At 43.2% G+C, this 17516-nt stretch overlaps 1 protein-coding gene across 1 annotated transcript in view; it reads left to right on the forward strand.

Annotated features, from left to right (window-relative positions):
- SEMA4D (sema domain, immunoglobulin domain (Ig), transmembrane domain (TM) and short cytoplasmic domain, (semaphorin) 4D) overlaps positions 1–17516 on the forward strand; it is a 40984-nt gene that overhangs the window by 12735 nt on the left and 10733 nt on the right. Inside the window, exons 3-8 of the mRNA XM_006903316.1 lie at positions 1151–1213; positions 2376–2474; positions 9028–9121; positions 9958–10071; positions 15396–15547; positions 17273–17448. Coding sequence (XP_006903378.1) covers positions 1151–1213; positions 2376–2474; positions 9028–9121; positions 9958–10071; positions 15396–15547; positions 17273–17448 — 698 coding nt within the window. The remainder of the gene's footprint in view (positions 1–1150; positions 1214–2375; positions 2475–9027; positions 9122–9957; positions 10072–15395; positions 15548–17272; positions 17449–17516) is intronic.

A 17516-nucleotide genomic window follows, 5' to 3' on the forward strand; every position in this document is an offset into this window, starting at 1 on the left:
GGGGGGGAGGGGTTTGTGCGGGGAGAAGGGTGCAACAATGAATGAATGGAATCCCAAAATCTCTGTAGATGTTCATTGAAATGAAAAATAAACAAACTAAATTAATTAAAAAAAAGTACCTAAATATACAAACTAGATGTATAAAATTGTTAGAAGAAAGATTTAGGGTAACATTGTTTTGGCTTGCTTCTAAAAAGTAATTTTCTAATAACAAATATGTAAACAGCAACAGACAAAACTAATAAATAGTACCTTATAAAAAGTAAAACCATTGATCATCAAAAGAATTTAACAAAAAAGTGAAAGGTCAAGAATGCAGCTAACTGACTAGAAGAAAATCAGCTTATGTACACCCAGACTCTTCATGGATTTAGTTCCTTGGTGTAGAGCTTTAAGGGCATGATTGGAAGAGACATCCTGGCTTATTGACCTGGTTTAGTGCTTCTGTTCTACTGCCTGATCTCTTTAAGTAGTTTCTAGAGTTTTAAAGCTTGAAGCAGCCATCCAGGATATAATATTCGGTCTCTCTATTTGCCTGGACAACAGAGGATGGAGGACAATTGGAATTAGGAGCCTTCATGAACAGCTTACTCCTTTGCTGTGAGACCAGAACAACTAGATAGGCTTTGGCCATCATAAATCTTCATAATAGTTTAGCTTAATTGATTAAGAGTCAGTCTTGAGAATTATATTATTTGAAGAACTCTCTATATTATATTCAGCTTTGACAATCACAACTTGAAAAGTTAAATCGGATCCTTAGCTGTGATTTTATGCGAATGGGAGAGGAACAACTTAGAGAAGGAAAATGAAAACGGTTGCGCAATTTGAAGAAAGTTATCAGTGTTATTGAATGGTATATGTGGGAACTGTTGAATTAACATATGTTCTGTATATTTTCTCAAACATAGTGGCCACAAAGTACATAATTTTTTTTAAAGACATTTCTCTGAGGCCTCAGGTTGCTTCTAAACCTCAGCCTCTAATCCTCTGATCTCTACTTTGATATTTTTTATTTTGCTGTCCTGGGAGAAATGTTTATTTTCTAAACTGTGTTGTGTGGTTTCTTCAAGACTGGTTGTTTCTTATACCTGTAGCTCTTTTAGAAAGATAATAACACATTAACGTGGATTCTCTTTCGCCTTACCAGGTATATTGGAAGGTCTCAGAAGACAAAAAAGCAAAATGTGCTGAAAAGGGAAAATCTAAACAGGTAATTCCTTTTGTAATCTGAAGAAGAAGAAAGAATAAAAAGTCTTTCAAGTTGTTTCAGTTCTCTGACTGCAGCTATGTCTGAAATGTGAGCCATATATTTTGTGTAAGAAGTCTAGTGAGTTTGGGCAAGTCATTGTGACTCAGGCCTTAAAAGGAAGGCAGTGCCAGACATTTAACAGGCATTTCATAAGTGTGTTTTAAAGATTAACAGAATTTTATTTATTCAGTGATCTGAAGCTTTAATGACCAAAAGTTATTTCATTTGCCTACTGATGCATGATAAATGCTGGCCCTTTTGGAGATTTGGCACACCCGAGAACATTCCCCTTCTCTGGGAGAGAGCTGTCTCCTCAGCCTGGTGACCTTTCTGGAAGTACTCTGACCCCACTGACTTTGGGGCACAAAGAAAGCTTTCCTGAGTGGAGATAGTTCAGATTATTGCACATGTAAATTGAGGTAGTCTTCTGTGGGTTCCTGAAGGCTCGCTTTCTTTTCCCCGTTGACAGCTTTTCTGTTGACAGCACAGTGCAGGTGTTCGCTCTTCCACTTTTGTGGGCAGTGTTCTCAGGCAGGAGGAAGAATGAGGAGCTAATGTTCACCTCAGTAACTGTCTCAGGAAAGCACCAATCAGGACCGTTTACAATAAAGGAAACCTAAAGAAATATTCTAGCCACTTATAGCACATCTGCTAGCAAAATGTTTGGTGAGAATGAAAACCATTCTTTTCCATAATGGGTGTCTCCACTAAAAAGCTGAGGGAAACTTATTTTTGTAGTAGTCAAATCTTTGCTATTTAAATTAGTAACTAAAATGAAATGCCATCTGGCACCTGGACAGACAGTGGACATTGCAGAGCTACTGGGTAAGATAAACCCAGGATATATGATTGTCCAAGGCCTGACGCAGGAACTCAGTGACCCTCATGTGGTCAGGGTGGAGCTGATGCAGAACAACTCAGCATTCAAAGGTCACTGCATGAGAGGTGTTACTGGACAGAGAGGCCCTGGTGAGTGCAGTATCACAGGATGACCGCAGTGCAGAGCCTGTGCCATCTATGTTAGGAATGAAGTGCATCAGCAGTCTCAGTGCTGGTCAGATTAAGGGCAGATGGCTGTGTGGAGCTGGACAGTTGTTCATGTGTGTGTTTTCATTTCTTACAGACAGAATGCCTCAACTACATCCGAGTGCTGCAGCCACTTGATCCCCAAACTCTTTATGTGTGTGGGACTAATGCTTTCCAGCCAACCTGTGACCATCTGGTAAGGTTGAATATATCTTGTTTGGACAGTGCAGCTCTGTTAGTACCTAAAGCAGAGTGAGGCTTGAGGAAGGAAGATTTGTCTCCGCCTGAAAAACTAACATGGGCTTCACTCACTAGTGACCATCCATAAAGGCTGGAGATAGACAGCCTGGGCCCCCACCACATGCCCAACATCGGGGGCCTTGGATCCATGGGCCGTGGCTAGTCTGTCATTCCTCTCTTTTCATCTTCTTCCACCTGCCAGTCACCATGACCTAGGGCATGGGCAGGGCTCACATATGGCAGCCCTTGTAGTGTTTAGACCTTGCGCGGGGGGGGGGGGGGGGGGGAAGGGAGGAGGTGATAGTGCAGAAAATACAGTGCGACAGATGTCAGCACCCGTGTCTTACCTTCTTAGCATCTTCCCTCCTCGTCATATTTGTGCTATGTGAGGGAGACCCAGCTGTGGTGCAGGTCCCAATCTTTAAGAAAAGTTCTACACCTAGATTTGTAATTACCTTTTGGGAGTAGTTATGTTGGAGACTGGCGCAGGATAGGGCAAGCTTCAGAGATGTTGTACAAAAGGTTGCTATAAATGGCAGGTGACTGAAGGGCACATAACAACAAAAACAAATATATATGAGAGACTGATAGGAATGGATCTCTGGTGGCCTAGGGGTAAGAAACTGTGAGTCATTTACTTCAAGAGATTTTGGGGTCTGGCAAGTTAAAAACCTAGATCACTTTACCAGAGAAGACATTCAGATGGCCAATAAACTCATGAAGAAATGTTCAAAATCCCTAGCTCTAAGAGAGATGCAAATCAAAATAATTATGAGATACTATCTCACTCCAGTAAGAATAGCAAAATTAAACAGAACAGCAAGCAACAAATGTTGACGAGGTTGTGGAGGGACTGGAACCCTTATTCACTGCTGGTGGGAGTGTAAAATGGTGCAACCACTATGGAAGGCAGTATGGCACTTTCTCAAAAAGTTGGAAATAGAAATATCATTTGACCCAGCAATTCCATTACTGGAAATACACCTTAACTGCCACCCAAGCAGATATATACACACCCATGTTTACTACTGCTTTGTTTACAAAAGCAAAGAGTTGGAAACCACCCTGATGCCCATCAACAAACAAATGGATAAAGAAGCTCTGGAATATTATGCAGCACTGAAAAGCAAAGAACTTATGAAATATACAAAATGAGTGACCCATGGAGGACATTATGCTGAATGAAATACCTCAGTCACAAAAAGACAAATACTGTATAATGCCCCTGTAATAGAACAGGACTGATATGGGGGTTGGGGGGAAACTTAGAAAAGAGGGGATAAATAATGTATGCAGCATTGAAACAGATGAGGGAGAGAACTGTATAAAAGAAACATATGATTAGGTATTATTGGCATGACAAGAGTCCAGAATAAAAGTGGCATAGTAAAGTGGTCTGGGGTGGGGGACTGTATAACAAAGAACTTTCTTCCCCCCGAAGAAAAAAGTGACAGGGAGGAAAATATGTAACAATAAATGAATGGAAGTAAAACCATAAAAAAAGAATATGTTCAAACCTGTTAATACCAAATAAAATTCTAAATAAATAATGTTCAAAAAAAAAATCTAGGTCACAACATAGGGAGGATATGAGAAGACTGTTACTACATTATTACACTGTAGGAATTGTAGTCAATATCCTATCTCAGAATATGTATCAAATACTGAAGGGACCTAAATTTACATTTTAAGTATTCACTCAAATTATAATAAAAAGTTAAAAAATAAATTATAGGTCAGGCAATAGACCAGGGACTCATGCTGGCTTATGGGATTTCCAGGAGCAGGCAACAGATTGAAGACTTCTGCAAGCTTTTGTCCCAACATCCATAGATAAGGTGATGGGAAGAGCAGAGAAAGAATGACAAAATAGTCTAGAGACAGGTCACTGCTTAAAGGAAAGTCCCTTTTCTGCTAGTTGGTGCATTATATTATATTATAGATAGTCATTACATTATGAAAGAGCAATTAGCATGCCATTTGGCCCAACTCCTTGACATAACCTAGCCAAGCTGACCCACACACCCTTCCCTTCAGCCATCTGCGGTACTGCTCCCAGGTCTATTGTTGCAATCCTCTTGGCATGGCAAACCCACTGAGCCACACTGACAGGCATCCATCCACTCATGAGTGAATACACACATACCCTTGGTTGCCTTAGAAGCAGGGTGCCTCTTTAGGCCTTTCTTCGCCTACTGGTAAGCAGCTTCACACAATCCTGAAGGCCCAGTGTGTATCCACCGGCTGCTCCGTGGAAGAAGGATGGACAATCTCTCGTGTGATTAACTGCCTCTGGAGGGTCAGCTATGGGTCAGTTCCAACTCCATAGCACACAACAACAATGCTTATTTATCCTTACACTGAATAGATCAGAAATCTTCCTTCAGTTTGATGGTTCCTTAAGAGATTCTTAGTCTCTCCTTTCACCACTTCCTTTTCACTCCATTTGAACAAAAACTAGAAAGAAATTATACTGTAATACCACAGTGGGAGAAATTCTTAAACATAATTTATCATTCTGAAAATCTGATGTGTGTAATGACCACAAAGACAAAGAGAAGGAGTACTCTAAGTATATATGAGAAGTGAAAATGTAGCATATCTTCTAACATCCTACTGGCAACCTAAAACTCAAAAGTTCACTGCTGTTCAGTTAGAACTGACTCATCTTTGACCCTCTCGCAGGGTTATGGAGGCTGTAAAATGCATGGGAGCAGACTGTCTGCCCATCTTTCACCCTTGGAGCCTCTGGTGGATTTGAACTTCCAGAAAAGGTGCAAACTTTCAGTTAGCCCCTCAGCTCCCTACCCACTAGGCCACTAGAGATCCCCTCAGTGAACATCTGACACACAAAATATGCTGTTGCTTGTTTTGCTAGAACTCTTATTTTGAAAACATTTTTTAATTCTATTTTTCTTGGGTGCCATTAACTCAACAGTGACTCATAGTGACCCTCCAAACAACAACTCTGAACCTTGCCCAGTCCTACATCATGCTTATGATCTTTAACATGCTTGAGCTCATTGGGAAAGTCCCTGTGTCAGTCCATCTCTCTCAGGGTCTTCCTCTCTTTCACTGACCCTCCCTTTACCTTTCCCAGCAGGATGTTCTTTTCCCAATACTGATCCTTCCTGACAACATGCCCAGAGTATGTGGGACCAGATTTCACCATCCTTGTCTGTAAGGAGTCCCCTGATTGCACATCCTTCAAGACAGACTTGTTTGTTCTTCGGCTAGTCCAGTTGGTGGCAGAGTTCTTCCACTCTTCTACCTCCTTTCCTCCCCCTCCAAACCCAGCTGTATCAGGCCACGTCCACATCCTGTTTCTGGGGCAGACTTTCCCAGTGCATTTCTTTAGACCCTATGGACAGTGCCACTTGTGGTCTGAGTCAATCCCCAGATTAACAAAGGCACCTCCTCTGACTGAACCATCCCCTGGGCTGGCACAGACACCATATTTAACCTGGCAACTACTCTCAGCTTCTCTTGACGCCAGCAGATCCTCTGCCCTAGGCTGCGTGTCTTCACCTCTGGCAAACCTTTCTGAGTCAGAGGCAAACGACATGACAAAGTATGGGTTTACTAAGATCCCGGTTAAGTAATTGGACATACACCCTGGTATCTGGGATGAGGTGTGTAAGCCTGTGAATATCTGCTCCCACAGAGGCTGGCTGTACATGGTGTTGTTACATGGCATGTTTAACACATTGCTGCACACATTTAAATTGACAACCGTGCTTAGAAACACATTTTGCTGTCATTTGTGGCAACGTGTTAAAATGCCTGGGGACAGAGTTTGCTTCTTTTTGCTTTAGAAAATATGTGTGGTTGTTGTTGTGTATTACAAAGTCAGAACCAACCCATACCTGTTCCTCCTTCGGGTTTTCAGAGGCAGTTAATCTCATGGAAGGAGATTGCGCATTCTTCTCCCGTGGACCTGCTGTTGAATTTGAACCACGTGGCTTCAGGATTGCAAAGCAGATTAAGTGATATTTGAGTATCAGAGGGTTTCTAAGCTAAGCTTTAACCAGATGTTCCAAGTCTGGCAATTTAAACTTAAATTCCATAGATCCACCAGACATTAGAGTAAAGGGACAGTATAGTTCATTTCTGTTTAAGCTTGTCATTTGCCTTTTTAATAAAGATCTCCAAGCTTAAAAAACATGCACGACTCATATGTTATATTGGTTATCTAGTGTTGCTATAGCAGAGATGCTCCAAGAGGATGACTTTATAGTTTAGGAGGCTGCAAGTCCAAATTCAAGGGCCAGCTTTGAGGGCCAGCTTTCTGTTCATGCTGGTAATAGAGTAAGGTCCCACGGCTTTTAAGATCCAGAAGTCCAGCATCCTTTTGGGCTCTCCATATGACAGCCCTCCTCTGTTGGGTGTTCCAACAGAGGACCTAGATCAAAAACCGTGCCTCACTCTTGGTACTTCTGTCTTGGAGGCATTGAGGCCCTCACTCTTTGCTTGCTTCTCTCCTAAGACAAAAAGTATGCGAGAAAGAGGAGTGCTCTTCTCCTGTGCAGTTTATAGCTACTGAAAACCTGCTGGAGTATAATCTATGAGGCAGTGCTAACTCCACAGCAATGATTTTTTAGTTTGAAGACAAAAGGTTTTGCAGGTCACAAGCAGGGAAATGCCATTACTGTGAATCAAGGATGTGATGGAATTGAGTGTTCATCCCACCCTTCATCCTCTTAGAGCTGCTTGGTGTATCAGAGCATTACATAGCTTCCTTGCTAACCATACATGAATTTTGAGGTGACATTCAGTCAATGGCATATTAATGACCTTGATTGCACAAATGGGAACATGTATCCATGTTAGCTAAAATCTGTGTGTGTGTAAGAGAGAGAGAGAGATGGTAAGCCTGTCAGCAGTCTCTCTTCCCATATCTCTTAGCCATTTCTTTGTCCATGTTTATAAGTTCCATGCTGGTCAGGAGCCAAGTCTCCCATCAGCTTCCTCCCTGAGGAAGGCCCATCTTCCAAGCTCTCCCGCTCTGAGATAGAAAGTGTCATTCCCAGGAGTCCAGAATGAAGGATGCATGGTGGAGTGGACCTAGGGGGAGGGATTGTAAAACAATGGGGAAACTTTTGTAAAACAATGGGGAAACTTTTACTTTTCAAAGAGAAGAATGTACTGGGCAGGGGAGGGGTGGACAGGGAGAAAAGTGCAACAATGCATGAATGGAAATCCAAAGTCTCTGTAAATGTTCATTAAAATTAATTTAAAAAATTCTTTAAAAAGTGTCATTCTACCTTTGTCACCCTCCTTGTGCGCTTGGCCTCTATGGGATTACACACTTCTGCCCATGCTGCCCTCGTGGACCTTTCTTTTGCCACTTCCTTCTCTGACTGCTTATGTCCTGAGGTCCTTTTCTGACTTGTGTGTGTAAGGGATGCATATCTGTCATTTTGCAATCATTTCTTCCCATTTGTCACTTGTGGTTGAATTCTCTCTAATTTTATTCTGGCACTCAAAGCTTATATTGGGTTTTGTATTTGTTTTAATGTCATTGGGTTTTTTCCTTGCACTGTTTTGGGTTTTCTTACCAAGTTTAGAAATATTATCCTGAGGTTCAAACAGTGGCTGTACTTTCCTTCAGTGCAATGATTCCCTTCTTAATATTTAGATCATTGGTGCATCTAGGTATGTTTTAATAGGTGAAGTAAAGTAGGAATTCAGCCTTTTTCTTTTCTTTTTTTAAAGGAAGCTAAAGAAGCTTTATTAAGGAGTCTCCCGGGCGGGATTCCTTAGTCTGCAGAGAGAGAAACAGGCAGAGGGACAGACCAGGGAAATACCAGATAGCACGCCCTAAAGTGGATTAGGGCAGGTTTTATAGTATGGGTCTTTAGGGAGGGACATTCCATTGTGGTTTAGCCAGGTCTAGGGAGGGAAGGGAAGGGCACTCCTTGGTACATCCACCCAGAGCTGAGTAGCGCTCAGTGCAGCTCTGGACATGGGACTCGCCTGACTCGCCAGATGCTTGTTCTGCCCCTTGGTCTTCCAAGAGTATTAAGTCTGTAAAACAAAATGGCACAAATGGTCATTTTTTCCCTTTTTAAAATTATTATTAATTTTAATGAAAGTTTAAAGAGACATTGAGATTTCCATTCATTTATTGTTGCACTTTTCTCCCTGTCCACCCCTTCCCCCAGTTACTCCCCACCAGTTCACTCTTCTTTTTGAAAAGTAAAAGAAAAATTATTTTATTGTTCTACAATCCCTCCCCTCATGTCTACTCCACTATGCAGCCTTCATTCTGGACTCCTGTCATGACAGAAATATCTAACCATATATCCCTTTTAAATAGTTCTCTTCCTCATCTGTTTCAATGCAGTATACATAATTTATCCCATCTTTTCTCAGTCTCCCCCCAGCCCCTATACCAGTCCTATTTTACAACAGTGGCACTATGCAGTATTTGTCACAAAGGCTCATTATTACTGCATGACTCCAGAAATGTGATAGATACACTGTCTTTTGTTCCATGGTTACAATAGAGCTTAGCACCCTTTACGTTCCTGGGAAAGAATGAAGATGGCAAAGGAAGATGTCCCTTTGACCCAGCACAAAGCTACACTTCTATCATGGTTGGTGAGTACTGCCTTTAGGGCTTTCTTTACAGAAGCTGAGTCACACTAAGTAGAGAGAACAGTGCATTTCCCTTTGCTTATCAGCACCCTCTTCCTGTGCTTTGTTTTTTTATTAGTCATCCTAACTCTACATGTTGCCATTAGGTTGGCCTCCACTCTGGGTGCCCCCCCCTCGAGTGCCCCACCCCACCCCATGTGTCAGGGCAGGGCTGTGCTCCTTGGGGTTCATGGTGTCTGAATTTTGGAAGCAAAAATTGAGCCCACTCAAAACTCTCCAAACTCTCAGTTAGCAATAGAGTACTTTAACCATTTATGCCACCCAGAGACTCACTCTGGCTCTGCAAGTATCCTAATTCAGTGAGTGTTTATATTCATTTTTTAAGAAGTGTAATTACCCCCCCCCCATACACCATTGTGGCTTAAATTTTAATTTGTAGAGATACTGTTTTATGACCATTGTACAGATCCTGCTTTTCAGGGTGGTTTGTAGGTGAGCTGCATCCTGTTGGGAAGGGCTCAGGGATCCCAGGAGAGTGATAACCATTGCCCCATTTCTTCCCACTGTTGTATTTATGATCCTTTTACTCGATGTTAGAACTTCTTGCTTATGTTTAATGACCTCTACTTAGAACACAAAATACAGCCAAACCATGTTCACATCAGAGGTAACAGACATAGGAGGAGATGAATGTGTGCTCCACAAGTCAGGGACATGGTCTCTTGTCTCCTCATGAGAGTTTATACAAGGTTACATATAAAATGTTGATCATTTTGCCTGTTTTGGCACCACAGCTTGAGATGTTGTCACTTTTCCTCTTTCTTCCCTGGTCACTGTAGATGGAGAACTTTACTCTGGGACATCATACAACTTTCTGGGAAGCGAACCTATCATCTCCCGCCATTCTTCCCAGAGTCCCTTGAGAACAGAGTATGCAATACCTTGGCTTAACGGTAAGGACCCGAAGCTACTCATGGAAGGTGCATGTCTGTGTGCGGTTACATCCTTTCCAATGGAAATACATTGGCTTGTGTCCTCTTTTCTGACTCTGACTCTGAAAATTTCATCTACAGCTTAGAGTATCGATGCCTTGGCACCAGTAGAGTGAGCTGCTGGCATGCAGCAGTGACTAACCAGGTCCAAATCAACTGGATCCGTGCTGCTGAGCCTGTGCATAACTAATATCCTCACCATCAGGGCTACTAGTCAGCCTTGAATTGATCCAGGCTGCTGAGCCCTTGCATAATTAATGTCCTCACCATCAGGACTACTAATCAGCCTCCAGTAGACCCAGGCTTCTGATCCTTTGCATAACTATTGTCCTCACTATCAAGGCTACTAATCAGCCTTGAGTAAATCCACCCTGCTGAGCCCATTCATAACTAATGACCTCACCTTCAGGGCTACTAGTCAGGCTCAAGTAGATCACCCTGCTGAGCCCATGTATAACTAACATCCCTCTACTAGTCAGCCTTGAGTGGATCCACACTGCTGAATCCCTGCATAACTAATGTCCTTATAAATCATCAGCCCTGAGTGGGTTCAGCCTGCTGAGTCCATGCATAACTTCTGTCCTCACCATCAGAGCTACTTAATTCATGAGCCTGAATGAGCAGGACAGGAATGACTGCTGAAGGAAGCTGACAGTCTTCTACAGAACATGCAATCCTGTCTGCTTGATTGTTAAAATCCTCCTCTGCAAATACATTTTATAAGAAACATAAACGCAGGTTATACACATGGATTTCACCGGAACCGTTGGAGAAGCTCAGTATCAGCTGTGAAAACTAGGCCAGGAGCTGATTATGGAACAGATCACCAACTACTCATATGCAAGTTCAAGCTGAAGCTGAGGAAAATTAAACTGAATCCACGGGAACCAAAATATGACTTTGAGTTCATCCCATCTGAATTTCAGAACCATCTCAGGAACAGGTTTGAGGCCTTGAACACCAGTGAGCAAAGACCTAATGAGTTGTGGGAGGATGTCAAATGTATCATCCAGGAAGAGTGCAGACGGTCATTACAAAGACAGAAGAGGGGGGGAAAAAAGACCAAAATGGATGTCAGAAGAAACTCTGAAGATTGCACTGCAGCACCAAGAAGCCAAAACACAAGGAAGAATTCAAGATACTAAAGAGCTGAATAGAAGATTCCAAAAGGCAGCACTGGATGACAAAGCAAATATTACAATGAAACATGCAAGGAACTGGAGTCGGAAAATCAAAAGAACCGAACTCACTTAGCATTTCTTAAGCTCAAGGAACTGAAGAACCAATTCAAACCTTGAGTTGCTGTAATCAAGGATGCTTTTGGCAGAATATTAAAATGATCCAGGAAGTATTAAAAGAAGATGGAAAGAATATACTGAGTCACTGTATTGAAAGGAACTGGCAGACATAGAAGAATTTAATGAAATAACATATGAGCAAGAGCCTGTGGTGATGAAGGAAGTACAAGCTGCTTTGAAAGAAGTAGCAAAAAAATAAGGCCATAGGAATAGATGATAAACCAATTGAGTATTTCAGCTAACTGATGCTACCCTGGGTGTGCTCACCAAGATGTGCCAAGAAATCTGGAGAACAACCACTTGGCCAACTGACTGGAAAATATCTATATTTATTCCCATCCCAAAGAAAGGTGACCCAACAGAGTGTGGAAACTATAGAACAATATCATTGATTTCACATGCAAGCAAGATTCTACTGAAGAGTATCCAAAAACGACTGGAACAGCACATCAGCAGAGAACTGCCAGAAGTCCAGGCTGGGTTTAGAAGGGGTCGTGGTACTAGGGATATTGTAGCTAATGTTAGATGGATCTTAGCTGAAAGCAGGGAATACCAGAAGAATGTATATCTGTGTTTCATTGATTGTGAAAAGGCTTTTGACTGTGTGGACCATAACAAACTGTGGCTGAATCTGAGAAGAATGGGAATCCCAGAACACTTGATTGTGCTAATGCGAAACCTACACTTGGACCAAGAGGCAGTTGTCAGAACAGAGCAGGGAAACACTGCATGGTTCAAAATTGGGAAAGGAGTACACCAGGGATGTGTCCTGTCTCCATAACTTTTCAGCCTGAATGCAGAACAGATTATCTGGGAGGCTGGGCTCTATGAGAAGTGTGGCATCAGGATTGGTAGAAGAGATCTATCAACAATCTGCATTATGCGGATGATACAACCCTGCTTACTGAAACTGAGGAGGACCTGAAGCACTTGCTGCAGAGGGTCAAGGACTGCCACCTTCAATATGAATTGAGGCTCAATGTCAAGAAGACAAAGATTCTCACCACTGGACCAATTGGCAGCATCAGGATAGATGGTGAAGAGATTGAGATTGTTAACAACTTTAGTCTGCTTGGCTCCATGGTCAACACTCTTGGTACCAGTAGCCAGGAAATTAAAAGATGTATTACAATGGGAAAGTCTGCTGTTACGGACCTCTCCAAAGTACTGAAGAGCAATGGTGTCACTCTGAGGACTAAGGTGCGTCTGATACAGACTATATGGTCTCTGTAATCACTTGTTATGCATTAGAGAGTTGGACAATGACCAGGAAGGATAGGAAGAGAATTGATGCCTTTGAGGTGTGGTGCTGGAGAAGAGTGTTGAATGTACCATGGACTGCCGAGAAAACAGACAGATTCATTCTGGAGAGGGTTAAGCCAGGCTGTTCCTTGAAGGCAAGGATTCTGGGGCTTCGTCTGACATACTTTGGACATGTTGTAAGGAGGCACCAGTCCTTGGAGAGGGACATCATGCTTGGGAGAGTGGAGGGACAGTGCAAGAGGAGAAGACCCTCTATGAGGTGGATTGATTCAAGTGACTGGGGTAATTGGGATGGGTGTGTCAGAGGCAGTGCGATTGACCCAGGATAGAGCAGGGTTTAGGGCTGTTGTACATAGGGTAGCTATGAGTCGCAAGTGACTCGATAGCACATAACAATAATAACAACCTCTGCCTAGGTCATGCTTTGAGCTTTCTTATGAGATGTGCATAGCTGCACTTCTTTGACCCAGGCAAAGAGGTCTATCCTCGAATCCCTCTCCATACCCCCTTTGTCACCAATTTTTCAGTTACGTTCCTTTCAAGTCCTTGCCCATCCAACAGAACCGTTGGCCTGAGCCAAGGAGTCGGCATGTCTTTACACATCTATCAGGCTGTTTCTTCTTGTGGTATTAATTATTTCTTAAGTAAATAAGTAACCCTGCTCAAAGGCTTTCCCCATTGTCCTTCAAGGATGTTCACAAAGGGGCTGCAGTGCTGCACTAGTCAACACTAGGGTTATACCTGCACATCATGAGAGCCATTTATGAACCGAGACCCACTTTTCTCTTCTTTCTGATATGGTGACTGTAACAGTGGGCTCAAGCGTGTGTCGAATTGTGGGGCTGGCATAGGATAGGGCCCTGTTGTTCATAGAATTGCTGTGAGTCACAGAGCTCTGTTGACCTAGTGGGTAGAAAGTGATGCTACCAAACCTGGTGGGTGATTTTAATCTGCAGCCCTCAAGCCTGGTTTTAATTGTTTTTGGTCAAATATTCTTCTAAGTGGTATAGCACTAGTCCATTTGCTATACAGAGGTAATTCGTGGTTGCTGTGATGCTAAACACTGTGACACTGATGTGCCAAATGCTATAATGGTTGCCCATAGTGGACAGTGTTTGGTGGAGCTCACAGATTAAAACAGGCTTGCCATAAGGGGTGGCATCCACTTCCAAAATAGCTTGCCTCTGGAAACTCTATGAACTTAGAAAACAAGGAAAGTTATACAAGTGTTCAGGTCTTTTGTTCATAGGGTCACTATGAGTCGTCTGCAACTAGATGGCACTTAACAACTTCCACTTACTGTGAATAGCTCCCTGTGAGGCTACTGGGTGCAGAATGGGGGTTTTCAGGGAAACTGCACCCTGGAAATGCACCTGTCACCATCACTATGTGCAGACTGGGAGTTTTCAGGGGACCTGCACCCTGGAGATGTACCTGTCACCATTAGGGCTGTTTGAGGGACTTGAGGTCCAAGGACTTGAGGGGTTTTCTACTAACAGCACACTGTTCTAAGGGAATACCCTTGAAAATGGATTTGTGAGGCATTATCATCAGTGAGACTCAGTCAGGCTTGCTTAGACAATCAGATGAGGTACATAATTTCCGAGGTGATTCTAAAGTGCAAAGTGGCAGACCTCTCTATAGTCTTGAAATGCCCCTTTGGATCAGATCTCAGTTCTTTGTGTCCTGCAGATAGTGTGTGTGTAGAGAATGGCTTTCACCTTTTGTGCCAGCTTGTGAAGGGACTTCTTTTGTTAATGTCAGCCAGGGGGACCCTTAATCATACAGCCTCTTAACCTCACCAGAGATGAGGTGGTTGGGGACAGATGCCATGGCCACATGAATGTAGGTGCAGACAGCTGCCCATTACTTGGCATGGAGCAAGGGAGGAGCCATAGTTGCTGGGCACTGGTTTGGCTGACTGGGGGTGTTACGTAAGTAGGAGAAGGATAGACAGTCTGCTCCCACGTGATTAACTGTAAAATGGATGTTTTACAGGTGGGTCTCTAGGGATGGTGGCCTGGTTCCCTGGGTTCCTAAAGCTGATCATCAGGAGCCAGGCTGGCTTCTTGGAGATGAACTTGTTTAGGGAACAGTTCTGAGCCTGAGAGGGCAGGCTGGGCACAGTCAGGACCTCAACTCTGTCATCATTCCTCCACCTGGGGTCAGGGACATTTCAGGCAGAGTCCTCTGGCCTGGTGGTATTTCTTTGTTTATATATGTGCCCAGAGAGCTCTGGTAAGAAGCTGTGCTGTAATCCCAAAGGCATGCAGTTCAAATCTAACAGCTGCTCCTCAGGAAAAGGATGGGCAACCTTCTCCCATGCAATTTCCTGTTCTGAAAACCCACTAGGTCAGCTATGAGTTTTCTCTGACTTGACAGCACACAGCAACAACATTGATATACCAGTTACAGACTGTTTTGAATTCTGTACTGTTATATATAGTACATTTTGAAGTTAGGATATGTGAGTTCTCTTTATTTTTTTAAGATTGTTTTGGTTATTAAGGTCCCTTGTGACTCCCTGTGAATTTGATGATTTCTGCTTAAAAAGCTGTTGGGATTTTGGGTAGGGATTGCACTGAATCTGTAAATCACCTTGGGTGACACTAATATCTTAGCAATCCATACATTTAATTGAGGACCAGGGCCTCAAGCAGAGAATGCTGGCTCATAGCAAGCCCTGCTCTGTACTGAGAACTCGGGCCTGTCTCCTCTCTACAGAGCCCAGTTTCATCTTTGCTGACGTGATTCGAAGAAACCCTAATGACACAGAGGGTGAGGACGACAAAGTGTATTTCTTCTTCATGGAGGTGTCGGTGGAATATGAGTTTATCTTCAAGCTGATGATCCCGAGGGTAGCAAGAGTGTGCAAGGTGAGTACCGTCAAGTCTTTGTTCTCTGTCCTCACATGTGAGGATGACATATCTGAGAATTGGTCACTGCTCCCTGACTTCAGTGATTATCCGTGTATCTACTACCTTACTTTTTTCTTTTACAATCATAGTTGTGATGGAAGGTCTGCCGATGGGAAGTTACTTCTCTTGTATGTAGTTTTTTACCTGGATGCCAGTGGCATATACACAGTCTATGCAGTGCCAGAGGAATCCCTTCTTTCAGAGACTTCTTTGTGGTCATATCTTCCTCAGATCTCCCCTAAATTATATAAAGTTGGTGTTTGTTTACTCTATGCACAAAATCACATTAGAATTGGAATGTCACCATTTGCCTGTAATCAACTCAGGAATGAAACATTAATTGATGGGTTAGTACTAAGTAAGAACTTTAAAACAAATCTTACTAAGATGTCTGTCAAGACACAAAGCTTACCTATTGAGGGAACAGGGAGTGTTTTAAATGTGTGCATGGTGGATATGGTGCTGGAAGCATAGCAGACCTCCACTCTTGGGTTGATAGTATGTGACAGGTTTCTGGAAGACCAGCCAAATAGTCAAGGTCAGAAAACTGTCAGAAGCTACCGAAAACACGGGTGGCTGCTGTGCTGAGCATGAACGCTGCTGGCCGGCAGCTCAGCTTGTACAGAATACAGGCGGCGGCTGTGCTGGGTGTGAATGCCACTGGCTGGTGGCCCAGCTTACGGCAGCACGACGTTTCCCTGGCTTGGAAACTTAGACATTAAGCTGTTCTGCGTTATTAGCTACCATCAGTCTGTCCCTTGACTCTCAAAAATGCTACTCAGTCCTGTGTCATCTCTGTGATTAATTGCAGTTTGGAGAGGTAATTCATAGGAACTTAAACACTGTTAACGCCAGGGTAAGAGGGTGAACAGTTTCCTCTCTTGCAATTTATCACATTCAGAAACCTGCTGCAGGGGCATTTATAAGTTGACTCTGATTTGATGGTAAGGAATTGAGTTGTGTTTAGGTCTTCATTGGCTGATGTTCTGACTTAGCCTGGAAGCTCTATGGAACTTGCTCAGCATATGGCAGCACACAGGCTTTGGCTGACAGACTGTTGGAAGGCTGCTGCCCATGAGGGGCGTTTTCTGTGAGAATTCTCCTGTGGAACTATCACTACCTTTGAAGTGTTACAGGTTTTACATTTTCCTTTTGACTTTCAACTCACTAAAAAGTGTTCCTGAAACATCTAGTAGGTCCCAAAGCACTTAAGCAGATTGTCTAGATAATAAGAAGGATGTGAAAGAACCTCTCAAGAGGGAATATTGTGGAAAGACCAAACCTACATAGATGTTCATGCACATGGAATACAGCCTCCTATGCTATGTGTAAGGGAGGCTTAGTGCATGTGGCCACAGATTCATGAGATAGGACACAGTCAGAAGACCAAAGAAGTGAAATGTTTTTTTAAAAAAAATGGTACATCTTCACACTGGGGAATGAGCACCTGGGGCAGAATTTGTATATGGTTGTTTCAGCTGCTATTGAAGGGGTTTGGAGTGGTTTTTTATAAGGGTGGCATATCCATGCCTTGGTTGGCACAGTGGTCTGCTGCCTGGGGTCTTTACCATCACATCATTTTGCTTGGGCAGAGCACTTGGGGCCTGCTAGCTTACTGATGTGCAGAGGAGCTAGCACTGCTAGGAGGTTAGTATTCTTCTCTCTCTCTCTCTGGGATTTTAGGGAGACCAGGGTGGACTGAGGACATTACAGAAGAAGTGGACATCCTTCCTAAAGGCCCGGTTGATCTGCTCTAAACCAGACAGCAACCTCGTCTTCAACATGCTGCAGGACGTGTTTGTTCTCCAAGGCCCCTGGCTGAAGGAGCCTGTGTTCTATGCCATCTTCATCCCGCAGCTGTAAGTCCCCAGCACGATCTGTCCTGGGACTGCTGTCTCTGACCCCGTTGCTGACAGTGACACCCTCT

Source organism: Elephantulus edwardii, unplaced genomic scaffold (genome assembly GCF_000299155.1).
Source record: "Elephantulus edwardii isolate Elephantulus edwardi_28Jun2011 unplaced genomic scaffold, EleEdw1.0 scaffold00564, whole genome shotgun sequence".
Lineage (NCBI taxonomy): Eukaryota > Metazoa > Chordata > Mammalia > Macroscelidea > Macroscelididae > Elephantulus > Elephantulus edwardii.